This window comes from Podarcis cretensis, assembly GCF_951804945.1.
Source record: "Podarcis cretensis genome assembly, chromosome: 2".
Classification (NCBI taxonomy): domain Eukaryota; kingdom Metazoa; phylum Chordata; class Lepidosauria; order Squamata; family Lacertidae; genus Podarcis; species Podarcis cretensis.
The window spans coordinates 372,037-386,698 of NC_137171.1; the positions used below are offsets into that span (position 1 = coordinate 372,037).

Sequence of the window (14,662 nt, forward strand, 5' to 3'; positions counted from 1 at the left end):
TTCAGGGGCCCTTCATGGTTCCCTACCCTATTTCAGCCTCAGCAGGCGGCAAGATTCACCCAGTCAACTGGGTGGCGGAGCAGGAATTTGAACCTGGGGCTCCTGCAATCCTAGTTTTGCATTCTAAGCACAGTGCCATCTTTTATTGAAGGTCTAGGAGACCTTTCCTTCTGGTTCCTGTCTGCCTTAATGGATGCTGCTCCCACAGTAGCAGAGACCATTAGCAAAGAATAAACAAAGATTATTTGAGGGTAATTGTCCTTGCAAGCTCCCCACAGGACCTGGGGCACTTCGCCCATCGGTAAGCTCCCTACTCAGCCATTAATGAAGCAAAGGCACTTTATTGGAGTGAAATTAGGACTGATATACAGACACATGCTGGAATAGATGGGACAAAATCACAAACTGCTAAATTGGAACAGCTACAAAGCCGTTACGACTTGAATTGAAAAGACTTCCTTGGATGCAAAATACGGTATGTGGGGGGAGCCTTTACCCTTTCTTTATATATATCATGTTTGCTACATAAATGATTTGGCAACCCACCCATCCCTTGAATGCTAATAAACTGATAAAAGGCAAGAAGAGATAAAAGAGAACGGATTATATTTATGGATTACAATGAAAAATATAACTGAGAAAATGGAAATGGATTTAAAGCATCAAACTTTCACTGTACTACTATGGGAGGACCTGGACTTTGAAGATCTGCCAAGGCTTTGGCAGGACACCAGATCATTATTGAGAGAGTTGACCGAGAAGGAGAAACCGGAGTCTTGTTAAAGCGTTGGCAGGACACCAGTTCATTCTCTATCTAGACTCAAACAATAACAAAAAAGAAAGATAGCGTGTCTCTGCCTCATTTTCTGGGAACAAAAAGGGGGGAAGAGTGGAAGAGCAGAAGTAGCGATGCTGTGCAGGACAGATAGAGAACAGGAAGAATGAAGAAACAACATGGATAAGATAAACATCACACACAGGAAATATTTGGGATATAGAACTCCTTTTTATTAAATGTGTTAATTCAAATGGAAGACAAAAACTCTGTACCTAACTTCCAGCGAGGCAAAGTGGCGAGCACCATGGCGGCATGGAGCCCCTGAAGGCAGCCAGCATCAACTGCGCTGCCTGGCTGGCTCCCAGGCCACCAGGACTGCCGCCACCAATGCTGCCACCAGAGAGGAACCAGGGGCGCCCAGTGTGTCAGCCAGGGGAGCCGCCAAGAACCCCCCCCCCCCAACGACTTTGGCCAAGCTGGAACCAAGAACACCTGGCCAACGGCCCAGCAGAGCTCTGGGGCCTGGAGGCCTCCGGAGCCAACATGGGGGGGGGGACAAGAAAAAAGAAGAAGCCCCAACCTCCCCAGCTTACTGCTGCCGCCACTGCCGCCAGCGCCAAAGGTAGAAACGAGCACCAGGAGGGCCAGGGAGGCCACGAAGAATCGTGCGGCCAAGCCCAGGCCCAACCCGAGTCTACCTCCCCAGTGGCTAGCACTCCAGGAGCAGACCGGGGCCCAGAGGGAGGCCGCGTGACGAAGGACACCCTGGAAGAAAAGAGAGCGCAGCACGCCCCCCCCCCCCACGGGAAGAATATTTTTCATTATTATTCAAAACCTCCTCTCTCTTTTTTCGTTTCCTTTTTTGGGGGGGTGGGGCACTGCCACTACAACCATCTTATTATTATTTATTTATTTATTTATTTATTTATTTATTTATTTATTTATTTATCAAATCTTAATTCCCTCTCCTTAATTTTTAAAAAATATTTCTTAATAATATGTTTTTTCTTTCCCTCCCAACTGAAAAAATTACTTCTTAAGAATTAAAATGGCGGCACCCTGAACCAACACAGGCTACTCCCTAGGATTGCCGCTTTGCCCCAGGCTTGCTGTTCTTATTTATTTATTTTTAATTTTTTTGTTCTTTCATTTTTACTTTTCTTATTTTTATCTCTCATTTTTAAAAATTACATAGAAAAAAAGAATAACATAAAAATCCCCTGTTTGTTTGGAGAGGAGTCCTCCCCCCCCCCCCCGCCAATTCCATTACAGTGGTACCTCTGGTTAAGTACTTAATTCATTCCGGAGGTCCATTTTTAACCTGAAACTGTTCTTAACCTGAAGCACCACTTTAGCTAATGGGGCTTCCCGCTGCTGCCGCACCGCTGCTGCGCAATTTCTGTTCTCATCCTGAAGCAAAGTTCTTAACCTAAAGCACTATTTCTGGGTTAGCGGAGTCTGTAACCTGAAGCGTATGTAACCCAAGGTACCACTGTACTATCACCATCCTCTTTTAAAACAAAACTTTTTCTCCATTTGCTGTTATTGCTATTGTTATTTTCCCCTTCCTCCCCCTTTCCCCCTTTCTTCTTCTCTCCTTCCCCCATCCCGCATTTTTTCCTTTTTCTCTTTAAAGAGAATACCCCCCCCCCACAATTTTATTTTTTCCCTCTCAAAAGGGTTTTCTACATATTTTTTTTTACTTTTCTCATTTGATACACACACACACACACACACACACACACACACACACACACTACTGTTAAGCACACCATCTCAACATCTTCAGATTTTTCTTTTTTTCCCTTCTTTTTCTTTGTTTTTTGCTCTTTGTTTTTTGCTTTCAATTTCCTTCTTTGTTAACTCTTAAATCTCCTACCCCCTCCATCCCCTTCCCTCATCTCTCCTTTCTGTCCTATCCTTCCCCCAACAAATAATAATAATAACAATAATACAAATCACAGACCCACCCATTTTCAATGGTAAAAGGTAAAGGTAAAGGTACCCCTGCCCGTACGGGCCAGTCTTGACAGACTCTGGGGTTGTGCGCCCATCTCACTCAAGAGGCCAGGGTCACGTGGCCAGCGTGACAAAGCTGCATCTGCCGAGCCAGAGCCGCACACGGAAACGCCGTTTACCTTCCCGCTGGTAACCCCCCCCTTTTGTGGCCACCTACCTCATGCTATAATTTGGACCACCACTTCAATTTTTTATCATTACTATTCTTTCCTCTCTCTTTTCCCTCCCTTTTTCTTTCTATCTCCTTTATTTCTTCTTTATATTTTACTCTAATTTCCCCTCCCTTCCCCCTTCTCCCTCCTCCTCCCCCTCCTCCTCCTCCTCCTAGAATCATAGAGTTGGAAGAGACCACAAGGGCCATCGAGTCCAACCCCCTGCCAAGCAGGAAACACCATCAGAGCACTCCTGACATATGGTTGTCAAGCCTCTGCTTAAAGATCTCCAAAGAAGGAGACTCCACCACACTCCTTGACAGCAAATTCCACTGTCAAACAGCTCTTACTGTCAGGAAGTTATTCCTAATGTTTAGGTGGAATCTTTTTTCTTGTAGTTTGGAACCATTGCTCTGTGTCCGCTTCTCTGGAGCAGCAGAAAACAACCTTTCACCCTCCTCTATGTGACATCCTTTTATATATTTGAACATGGCTATCATATCACCCCTTAACCTCCTCTTCTCCAGGCTAAACATGCCCAGCTCCCTTAGCCATTCCTCATAAGGCATCGTTTCCAGGCCTTTGAGCATTTTGGTTGGGTGGGAAACCCATGTAAAGGAGCTCAACATCAAGATTTTAAGAAAATCCCTCTCTGGATCACCTGCTCCCTTGTTCACTTGGTAGGATTGCCGCCAAAGAAGTCAGTGGAGGCCAGCCCACACTGTCCTCTGGTGTGTTTTTTTGTTTTACAGTGGTACCTTGGGTTATAGATGCTTCAGGTTACAGACGCTTCAGGTTACAGACTCCGCTAACCCAGACATAGTAGCTCAGGTTAAGAACTTTGCTTCAGGATGAGAACAGAAATCGTGCAGCGGCAGGCCCCATTAGCTAAAGTGGTGCTTCAGGTTAAGAACAGTTTCAGGTTAAGAATGGACCTCCAGAACGAATTAAGTTCTTAACCCGAGGTACCACTGTATTTTTGAAGAGGAAGTTGTCAAAGTGTCTGTGGTGAATTGAGGCTTCATGTGAACAAGGCTAGGCACTCAGGAGTTCTCTTCAGGGCTGGGAATAGACACTCTTCAGCTCCTTCCCCCTCTAAATCCTCTCCAGCCTAATTCTCATATTGATATTTGAAATATACTCAGAGTCCTGCAGTGATTTCATGCTCTTTATTGCAGCTTGTAAAACAGTGATTGAATTTCCCCCCAAACCACAGACTTTTATATACATTATTTGCACAATGAGTCCTGTCTGATTGGCTGATTAGCTTCCTCCTGGGGTCTGATTGGGCTGATGCTGCAAGCCAATCAGTTGTTGCACTCTAGGACCCTACTTGCCTATTTTTCTAGGATCCAAGCTTAGGACATAACAATATTGTTGGGCAGCAGCCATTGAAACACCAGCCACATATAGGACTGTTATGGTACCCTTCCCCCACCTCAGCCTATTACTGATAGGTGTGTAAGTGAAAGCATGTGATCTCGACAGGGATGCAAGTTTACACCAAGATCCCGCACCCTATTTACATTCATTAGCCACATCCCCAAAGCCTGTAAAATGCCCTTCTCACCAATGCCTACATATGCCACTTTTCTCTGGCTCTCGTAAGTGCCGTCATGGAGTAGAATCATAGAATCATAGAATCATAGAGTTGGAAGAGACCACAAGGGCCATCGAGTCCAACCCCCTGCCAAGCAGGAAACACCATCAGAGCACTCCTGACATATGGTTGTCAAGCCTCTGCTTAAAGACCTCCAAAGAAGGAGACTCCACCACACTCCTTGGCAGCAAATTCCACTGTCAAACAGCTCTTACTGTCAGGAAGTTCTTCCTAATGTTTAGGTGGAATCTTCTTTCTTGTAGTTTGGAACCATTGCTCCCGCAGGACTGCGGGACTCCTCAAGGAGCCCTCTCTCACTCTCTTTCCAAACCGGTTTTGAACTTTCAACACTTATTGAAAACATGAATGTCACTGTAGGGCCAGGGTGTTATTTTAGCAGACTTTTACAAGCATCTTTGCACTTCACTGTGCAATGATCACATCACCTTGTGGGATAAAAGTGAAAGTGATTCCGTCTGGGGTTTGTCAAAGCCAACGTATCTATACTGCATCTTGGCAAGACTGAACCCAAGACATAAAACGCTCAGAAGATATAAAGAACTGCAGGCTGAATGTGGCAAAAGACTGAGTCAGGAGGACGTCATGGCACTTTCTGTCCCTACTTCTGCATTCTCAAAGCCACAGAAGACAACTCAATAGCAACCCTCCCAAAGGCCATTTGCCAACAGACTGCTTATCTGCATAGCATTTGCGTTCTTTTTCTCCAAAAATTATATGGTGGGTGGAGTTGGGGGAACAAACCACATTCTGCATGGAAAGTTGCTGCAGCCCTGGACACTGCATGGCTGTGATCAGGGCCAGATTGAGGTTTGATGAGGCCCTCAGCTACTGAAGGTAATGGGGCCCTTTATATGTCCAGCTGTCAACAACTAATTGTCACTTTTTTTGTTGAATATATGCTATATGGTAATTGATGGACCTAATAGGTATCTAAAGCCATTTGCACATAACAAATAGGAGCCGACACAACACAAAACACTGTTGCTGTATGTAGGTCCTCATAGGCATCCTTGAGATGGGCACCTTCAGTTTGACATTTTCTCACTTCATGAGTGAACTAGATCTTTTTTGTCCTCTACATGAGTGTCCACATTCCTTTCTTGCTTTCTGTTACTGGGAACTGTATTTTCCTACTCCTCACTTCTTACTGTGAACTTCACTAGCAGCTCACTTGGGCTGCCTGGCACTCCTCAACCACAATTTGCAACCATCCCTGCCAGGGAAAACTTTCAACTGTTTATTTTTGCTTGCTATTAAAGGCATAACATTTCTGCCTTTCCTGCATGTTTTCAGTGCAAGGCACTCCTTCCATAAACTTAACAAGCCCCTAATCTGTTTCAGGGCAGTGGTAGACCTTGGGAGTACAAATTTCAGTGGTGTCCTGTGTGATGCCAAAATTTGACATCTCTCTCACACACACCCTTGCCTTTCTTTTTTTATATATAATTTTTATTAACAAGCCAATCAAATCACATTAATTCCAAATTACAGAGCCAAATTTTAAATTTTTGTTGGGGGTACCGATGTTTCAAGCTCCGAAAGGGATCCAGTCATCTTATTGCTGCTGCTTTGATGTTCACAATTCTGTCCAAATAATGTTCATAATTCTATCCATTCCTTCTTTGTTGTTTTCCTCATCTCTTCTTGTTGTTTTCGTATATTTTTCCTTTCTTTACTTTGTGACCTCTGATAATCTCCACAAGCGAGTTGAAAACAAGCATTTTTATAATCCTGTCTGTATTTTTCCATTCATCCAAGAGTCATATTCAGACAGCAGACGCATTTCATCACTTCCATAAAAACAATCTTCACGTCTGCTCATTAATTTTCGCAGGCCTGTCACTCCCTTCTTGATCTTCTCAGGGGGTTCTGCCGAGAGTCCGATATAATAACAAAGCCAAGGCCTCCTCCCCCTCTTAATCGTCAATCCTGGAACAAAGCCTGCCAACATGGCGACTCTCTTTTTATAACTGCGCCATTCCAAAAGCCTTTGATTCTTTTCCAGATCCCCATAAACCATGCCTTTGGTTAGTAATTCATTTCCACACAGTTTCTTAATCATCCCGCTTATAGTCAATTGTGCAACGGTAACTTCTTGGGGAGGGATTGTTAGGTAATCACATAGAGAGAAAAAAGAAGTCCCCCCCTTTCTGTCCCATTCCGACATACCGACCCTTTGATGTATCTTCTTCTTGATATATTTTCCTGTTGAATCCAGCCCGTCGCTCAGCTTCACAGAGGTCACTTCAATTAGCAGTCTAAACTCCCGTTCTTCACTCGAAACATGTGCATTTGCTGCTCTCTTTAATTGTTATTTTGAGCTCCTGCAACCAGGTCGCGCAATCAGAGATGGCGTCGGGAGAGCCATCCCACACGAGTGCTGTGCGCCTAGTGTCCTCACCCCCTTCTTCTTTCGAACTCGGGGGTGATTTATGGCAACCGCAGGTGAAGGCAGTGTTTCCCCCATTCCCTGGGGAAACAAGGAAGGCTACATACTCCCATATTAGCCTCTTAATTGCCTCGTGTGAGACGGAGAGATGGTATTGTCGGCCATCTTCCAATGTGCCCCTAGCGGCCCCCCGCACACCCTTGCCTTCCATGCTACATCATAGTTGTGGAGTCCCCTGCGGCACTCCAGAGGCTCCATGTCCAGTGCGACTGAACCAGCCACACTGTCCTAAATCCGCTGCCATTCAGGGCTACTTTGAGGTCTAAAGGGACCATGGCAAGAACGGACCTCCTCCTCCTCTGGTGGATCCCTCGTGATGATTTCACATTTCCTAGAAAGCCCGGCTGTGACACTGTACCAGATGCTCCAGGGCATTGTGGGAAAATGAACGTAGCAAATGCTTCCTCCTTCCAGCTGCTTACTGCAGGGGCTCCAGTGCTGCTTGAGGGTGCTAGCTGCTGAGGCTGGCCCTTATTCCCTGAATGTTAATTCCATGTTCATGGCGATCCAGTTCTCACATTTCCTTTGTGGTGCAACAGTTCCTGAGATGCTGATTTGTGTGGGGTCAGGATTGCATGGGGAGCCAGTTGTGTGTGGCAGCTCCCTGTGGGGAGGGGGAAGCAATTTTCATCATCATTTTCATGCAGTTGTGCTGATGAGGTCATCTAAAACACACAGACTCCTGCTCTTACTGCTCTTATTCAACATCTTTATCAACGACTTGGATGATGGACTCAAGGGCATCCTGATCAAATTTGCAGATGACACCAAACTGGGAGGGGTGGCTAACACTCCAGAGGACAGGATCACACTTCAAAACGACCTTGACAGATTAGAGAACTGGGCCAAAACAAACAAGATGAATTTTAACAGGGAGAAATGTAAAGTATTGCACTTTGGCAAAAAAAATGAGAGGCACAAATACAAGATGGGTGACACCTGGCTTGAGAGCAGTACATGTGAAAAGGATCTAGGGGTCTTGGTTGACCAAAAACTTGACATGAGCCAACAGTGTGACGCAGCAGCTAAAAAAGTCAATGCAATTCTGGGCTGCATCAATAGGAGTATAGCATCTAGATCAAGGGAAGTAATAGTGCCACTGTATTCTGCTCTGGTCAGACCTCACCTGGAGTACTGTGTCCAGTTCTGGGCACCACAGTTCAAGAAGGACACTGACAAACTAGAACGTGTCCAGGGGAGGGCAACCAAAATGGTCAAAGGCCTGGAAACGGTGCCTTATGAGGAACGGCTAAGGGAGCTGGGCATGTTTAGCCTGGAGAAGAGGAGGTTAAGGGGTGATATGATAGCCCTGTTCAAATATATAAAAGGATGTCACATAGAGGAGGGAGAAAGGTTGTTTTTCTGCTGCTCCAGAGAAGCGGACACGGAGCAATGGTTCCAAACTACAAGAAAGAAGATTCCACCTAAACTTTAGGAAGAACTTCCTGACAGTAAGAGCTGTTTGACAGTGGAATTTGCTGCCAAGGAGTGTGGTGGAGTCTCCTTCTTTGGAGGTCTTTAAGCAGAGGCTTGACAACCATATGTCAGGAGTGCTCTGATGGTGTTTCCTGCTTGGCAGGGGGTTGGACTCGATGGCCCTTGTGGTCTCTTCCAACTCTATGATTCTATGATTCTACGAAATATACAGAAACATAATAAAACATCAGACATTAAAAGCATCTGCCTTCAGATGTCTTCTAAAGGTTGTGAGGTTACCGTACTTATCTCCTTAACATCAGAAGGGAGGGTGCCACTACTGAGAAGGCCCTCTGCCTTTAACCTCACTTCTTGCAGTGAGGGAACCACCAGAAGGCCCTTGGAGCTGGACCTCAGAGATGGGAGTGGAAGCTCCTTCAGGTATGCAGGGCTTTAAAGGTGAGCACTTACACTTTGACTTGTGCTTGGAAACGTACTGGGAGCAACTCTCCTGCCCCGGCCCTGCTACCACGGTAAAGTCTACCTCCTTCCAAATCTGAGTTATTTAATCTGCAAAAAAACTTCGCAAAGTCATTTCAGGAGATCTTGGGAGTCCTCACCAGAACCCAGTGGTGAAAAAGGATATGTTAGATTCCAGACTGCCTGAAAGAGTCTCCTGGTACTGTTTTCTGCAGATGCAATAGAGGCAGTGAAGAAGGTCCTCTTTGCCATTGCTATCGCCACTTGGTAGGCTCGACGTTGAGCTCTAACCTGTGTCTGGTCCGATTCAGAATGAGTTTTCTGCCACTGGTGCTCTAGCTGTCTCAGTGATTGTTTCATCGGCCTCAGCCCTGGAGAAAACCATGGGGCTGTCTGGGCTCCATGCAATCAGAGAGGGTGCTTTGGAGCCAGGCAGTCAATAGCCTTGGTTAACTCTACATTCCAGGGGGCCACCAGGGAATCAGCTGAAAGGCCATCAACATGGGATAAGAGCCATAAAGTGTCAGGGGTGGACCATTCAAATTAGTACCTTGTAGAATTGTTCATTAATTTTAAAATGCTAAATCCTGTACTAATACTAGCCCTTTTTATGTTCTGAAGCAAAAGTGCATATTCAGAATAGCTTTGGATTGGTTATGCTTTAAACAGTAAAAGAGCCTGAGTTGGCACTCTTCCTTTGCAAAGTGAAAACACAGAAATGAGCCCTGGGGATTCTATTATAAAGACCACCCAAAGTGAAGCTGACCTATCCCTGGTTTAACATTATGACAGCAATCCTTCAACAGTTCCAGGCCCAGAGCCCTAACCCTCACCCAAACAAGCATTTAGGGACCCACTTCATTTGCTTCCTTTGTACCTGAACAGTGGAACTGCTTTTTGCAACTCCATATATTGTCAAGCCTTAGCTCCCATCAGCCCTGAATGGGGGTGGGGGCATAGATGCACCACTCCTGCAGTACAGAGTCCCATCCCGACATGGGCATAGCCAGTATTTTTATTAGGGGGGCATGACTTTTGTTAGGGGGGCAGAACTGACATGACTGGTCAGTTAGTTAAGTATTTCTATTGTTTTCCTTGATTTGGGGGGGGGGCAGCTACCCCCCATCCTCCCTTGCCCATGCATCCTGACCCAGCAGTTGAAGTCCAGTGATGTCTCTCACAAATTGTTTTCAGCTCTCTCTTAAAGTCCACAGTTTATCTCCCGTTTTACTTGATTGAGCTAGTACAGTTTAGTAGAGCTGCTAAGAACATAAAATCGGAAGCCCCTCATTCAAATCTTACCTTAGTTACAGACATCATAGGTGTTTTTAAGCAAGCCAGTATTTTCTTAGCTTTAGCTGTCACATGGGGTGAGCAGGACAAGTCCACTTTGCAGAGTTGCTCTAAGGAAGCCTGCAATCATGTGCCATGAATGCCGATGGCTTATGGTGTCCAGGATCCAGGGGGGTCTAAGCAGTTTCAGAAAATTTATGCATTTCATTATTTATGTTTGGATTTTTACTTTCTCTTGCTGCATATTACTGCATAGTTGTTGGCTTACAGAGCAAACACATTCATTCATTCATTCATTCATTCATTCATTTGTATACTGCTTTTCTGGCAGACGTCACAAAGTGCTTTACATAAAGTTATTACAGCAATATGCAGTGATTGAAACATAAACTAACAAAACAATGGAATTTTTAAAGCAGCAGCAGCTGCAACTGCTGCCTTTCCACTCCCCATGGGATCTGGGCCCCCCTGGTGGCAGTTGCCCAAGGGAGAGGCTGCTGACGTGAGCTGGGCAGGGGCCAGCCAGAAGACCCTTTCCTTCCCCTCCACTGGGGGGGGGGGTAGCCTTTTTTTTACCTCATCCCCACCAGCCATATTTCTGTCAGGAGGTCCTCAAGACACTGAACACAGGTTCAGAGATGGCAAAGCACATGCAATGCATTATATTACAATGCTTATTTTATTTTTCCCCGGAGTAGAAAGTGAGGTTTGTTAATTTCGGAAAACCTCAAAGCCAAGAGGCCTTGTGCAGCTGCAGATAGCAAAGCCAGTAGGATTGCCACAGGGCCCTCTTTCTTGCAAGCTGAAGAAAAGTATGCAAATCAAAGGGACAAACAAGTTTCCTCACACGGAAATGCTTGTCGGCAGGAAGCAGCAAATTCTGAGCGGCTGCGGGCTCTGGCAGACCAGCAAGGCTCTGCAAAGTATGCAGAACCCATGGGGCCACCTCCCAGAGCCTGTGGCTTTTGAGTCGTCCGGGGACTTGGGCTGGGATTCACCCCTGCGTTTCCTGCTGAGGACTTGACCATGGCGGACCCTGAACCTGCTGGTAGGTGAAGCAATCTTTTGATCTATTTCAGCAAAAAGGATGAAGCTCATTCTTAGTGCACTGTCAGGAGGCAGGTCCTGGGGCTTCTAATCTGGGGCTGCACTGAAGGTGTGGTTGTGCACTTGCTGGAAAATTCTCACTGTTATTTGGGGCCGGATCTCTGAGAGTAAAGCTTGAGTGGATGAGACCAGCAGTTTATTCAGGGCCAGGGGATCAACGATTTTGTTCGGAACCGAAGACAGCACAAAAGAGACCACTCAGCCAGCTGTCCTCTGCAGTTAACAGTTCCCTCCACCCCAAATGTGGGGAGTAACAGCCTGCAAAACCTGTTTGACCAGAGACAAGGTAAAGGTAAAGGTACCCCTGCCCGTACGGGCCAGTCTTGATAGACTCTGGGGTTGTGCGCCCATCTCACTCAAGAGGCCAGGGGCCAGCGCTGTCCGGAGACACTTCCGGGTCACGTGGCCAGCGTGACAAAGCTGCATCTGGCGAGCCAGAGCCGCACATGGAAACGCCGTTTACCTTCCCGCTGGTAAGCGGTCCCTATTTATCTACTTGCACCCGGAGGTGCTTTTGAACTGCTAGGTTGGCAGGCGCTGGGACCGAGCAGCGGGAGTGCACCCCACCGCAGGGATTCGAACCGCCGACCTTTCGATCGGCAAGTCCTAGGCGCTGAGGCTTTAACCCACAGCGCCACCTGCGTCCCTTTTTTGACCAGAGACAACCTGAGGCAAAAGGGACAAAGAGGTACTGCAATGGGCAACACCACCTCTGCTGTGCAAATACAGCCCCTGTGGGTCTCTACCCAAGGTCAGTATGCAGTCCTTGGTTGTGGCTGGTGCAAAAAAGAGGAAATTAAATGAAACTAGGCAGATTGAGTATAGCAGTGTTCATTTCAGAAGTACTTAGAAAGCAGGAGCAGTTATTAATTGCTTCAGAAAACATTATTATATTCTTATTGTATTCACAGTTGGGAAAAGGGCTCAAAAGGTAGTTGGTGTTATATATTTGTATATATTATATATTTGTGACTTGAAAACTTATTTTAAAAGGCTGACCCTTAAGTTATATCTCTGAAACTGAAGGCATGTGCACACAGCACTAGGTACACTAATTGGAACCCTAATCCTTAAACTTAAAAAAGCAACTTTTAAAACTAATGCTTTTAAAGTTTTGTAGCAGAAATGTCAGATTTGAAATTCTATATGTACACACACACGTGAAATTTTAGAAAACTTTCCTCCCCAGATTTGTTTCAGCTGTTGCACTAGATGTTTGAGTGGAAATTATTCAGGCCATCTGAGGAGCCCTTGCAGGATGGTCCATCTCCTGCCAGCCATGCTCAGGGCTGTGATCAGCACAGATTTCCATTTCCTGGCTGTTTTTGCCTAACTGCCTAACTGTACGTACACACTTACACATTGGACACAAAATCACAGAGCATCTTAGAGCTGGGAAGGATATAGAGGTCAGGTGACCTGACTCCCTGACTTGGTCTCACATGCACCATATTCATCTTCCAGCAATCCTCAGATACAGGAACCTTACCCCATAGATCACAATGTTGTGTTACAAGCAGAGCCCAGGGCTAATAGTTTCTAAGCCCCAGAGTCTGCTACAATAGTCATAAGAAGAGCTGGCTGCATTAGGCCAGTGGCCAGTCAAGTCCCGCCTCCAGTGGCCAACCAGATGCCTATGGGAAGCCCATCAGCAGGAGCTGAGCAGGAGTAGCCCTCTCTCCCTCTTGGCTGTTTCCAGCAACCTGCGCTCAGAGACCTCTTGCCTCCCACAGGGGAGGGAGAACACAGCCACCCAGGTTAGGAGTTACTGAAACACATTATCTCAGTGAATTTCCCTAATCCTTTTTAAAAGCCGCCATTGCCTCTTTTGGAAGGGAATTATGGTACATAGTCTCACAGAGAAAAGCCACAAGGCATTTTCAGTACTGGATGGGTGTGGTTCTCCTAAGCACTCTTAGGGGTTCATGTTCCTATGTGCCTCAGATTCACTGTTTCAGCTTGCGCTACAGCCCCCTTGTATGACCTAAGCGAATGGTTCATATCCCATATCAGGCCTCCATTTCATTCTGTCGGACAGTGAGGACAAGGCTCCGTAGGCACTGGCTCTCTTTTTCCATGGTGGATGTTTTTACAGCTCATTTGTGCTCAGCAAGAAGGCAGAAGTTCCACTTCCCTTTGTGCTCCTCTTACCTCATTTCACAGAAAGTGTCAAATAGTTAAAAAAAAACAAAACAAAAAAAACAACTCAGCATCTTTCCCTGCCTCAATTAGAACATTATTTCCGGTCCTGGGCCTGGCACACAGAGAATAGATGTTGACACTGCTTAACAAGCAAGCATTTGGAGGACAGTGGGAGGATCTGTTCCCCATGTATACAAAATTCACACACTGAACAAGACACATACATGCAAAGGAATGTGGGAATCCATGCGTTTCTGCATTAATTTCTGGGCAGAAGTTAGAGGCACCATTTAAGAATGAGAGGGGTATGTTTCAGGATCCCGTCCAGCCAGTTCTGCAGTTCTACACACTGATTTACAAAGTTACCAGGTTTCATAAAAACAAGTTATTGAGGAAGGAATTCAGCGTTGCACTAAGGCCATTATTCCATTAGGACAAGCATCTGGGCTTGACAGATGGAACAATTTCCCCCTCTCCTCCTCCAGTGCACTTTTTGGGGTTCTACCAACCCCTTCAGAGCCAATTTCAGGGTTCAAGGGGAGGAGCGGGAAGGCCACTGTACAAGTAAGAGCCAATTCCGTGGATGCACCTCATTAATTAAATCCCACCCTAAGATTAATGGGGCAGAGCCTTAGAAATAAGGGGTGGGCCTTGGTAGCGTAGGGACAGAACCTGGCGATAGACAGAGATTTTGCCTGGGAGCATTGGGAACAGAGCCTGTGTCCAGTAGTTTCTGGGCAAAGCCTCATAGCCACAAGTGGCTCTAATAGCAAAAATACTCAAGCCAAACAGAAAATAGCCTATCTGCTGGTTTCTGTCTTCATGCTATAGGCACTTCCAGACAGTAACTGTTTTCAGGTGAAATTCTGTCACGAATTCAAGTTGTGCAATTAATGTTGGTTTAGAGGTCTCAAACAACAAAGTTGCTTCTGCAAAAGATCAGACTTTTATAATAAGGAAAATGCACGGGAAAGTGTTGGATGACACTTGCTTTGACACAACATCATTTAACTTCCCTGCAAATAATCTGGAATTAATGCTCAGTCAACAGCCATTGTTATCTAAGTTCTCTACAAACAAATCAGGGTGAATGTTCAACACACAGGTTGTCTGGAACCACCACTATTTTCTCCCTCTGAGAGCTAAACTTCATCCCCTGGAGATCTTGAGATGAGTTGTTAAACTTTGGCACCTGGAGACTTATG

The 14,662-nt window shown here is 45.8% G+C and overlaps 1 protein-coding gene across 5 annotated transcripts in view; it reads left to right on the plus strand.

Moving 5' to 3' along the window:
- Positions 1 to 14,662, plus strand: part of GMIP (GEM interacting protein) — a 97,965-nt gene that overhangs the window by 21,872 nt on the left and 61,431 nt on the right. Inside the window, exon 1 of one of the 5 annotated variants that reach the window (XM_079967802.1) lies at positions 10,725 to 11,256. The exons of 3 other annotated variants lie outside the window; for them this stretch is intronic. In XM_079967802.1, the coding sequence (XP_079823928.1) occupies positions 11,235 to 11,256 (22 nt within the window). In that variant the 5' untranslated portion in view covers positions 10,725 to 11,234. Of the gene's footprint in view, positions 1 to 10,724; positions 11,257 to 11,972; positions 12,067 to 14,662 lie in introns of those variants that run through there. One more of the 5 variants, XM_079967801.1, reaches the window with a different exon arrangement.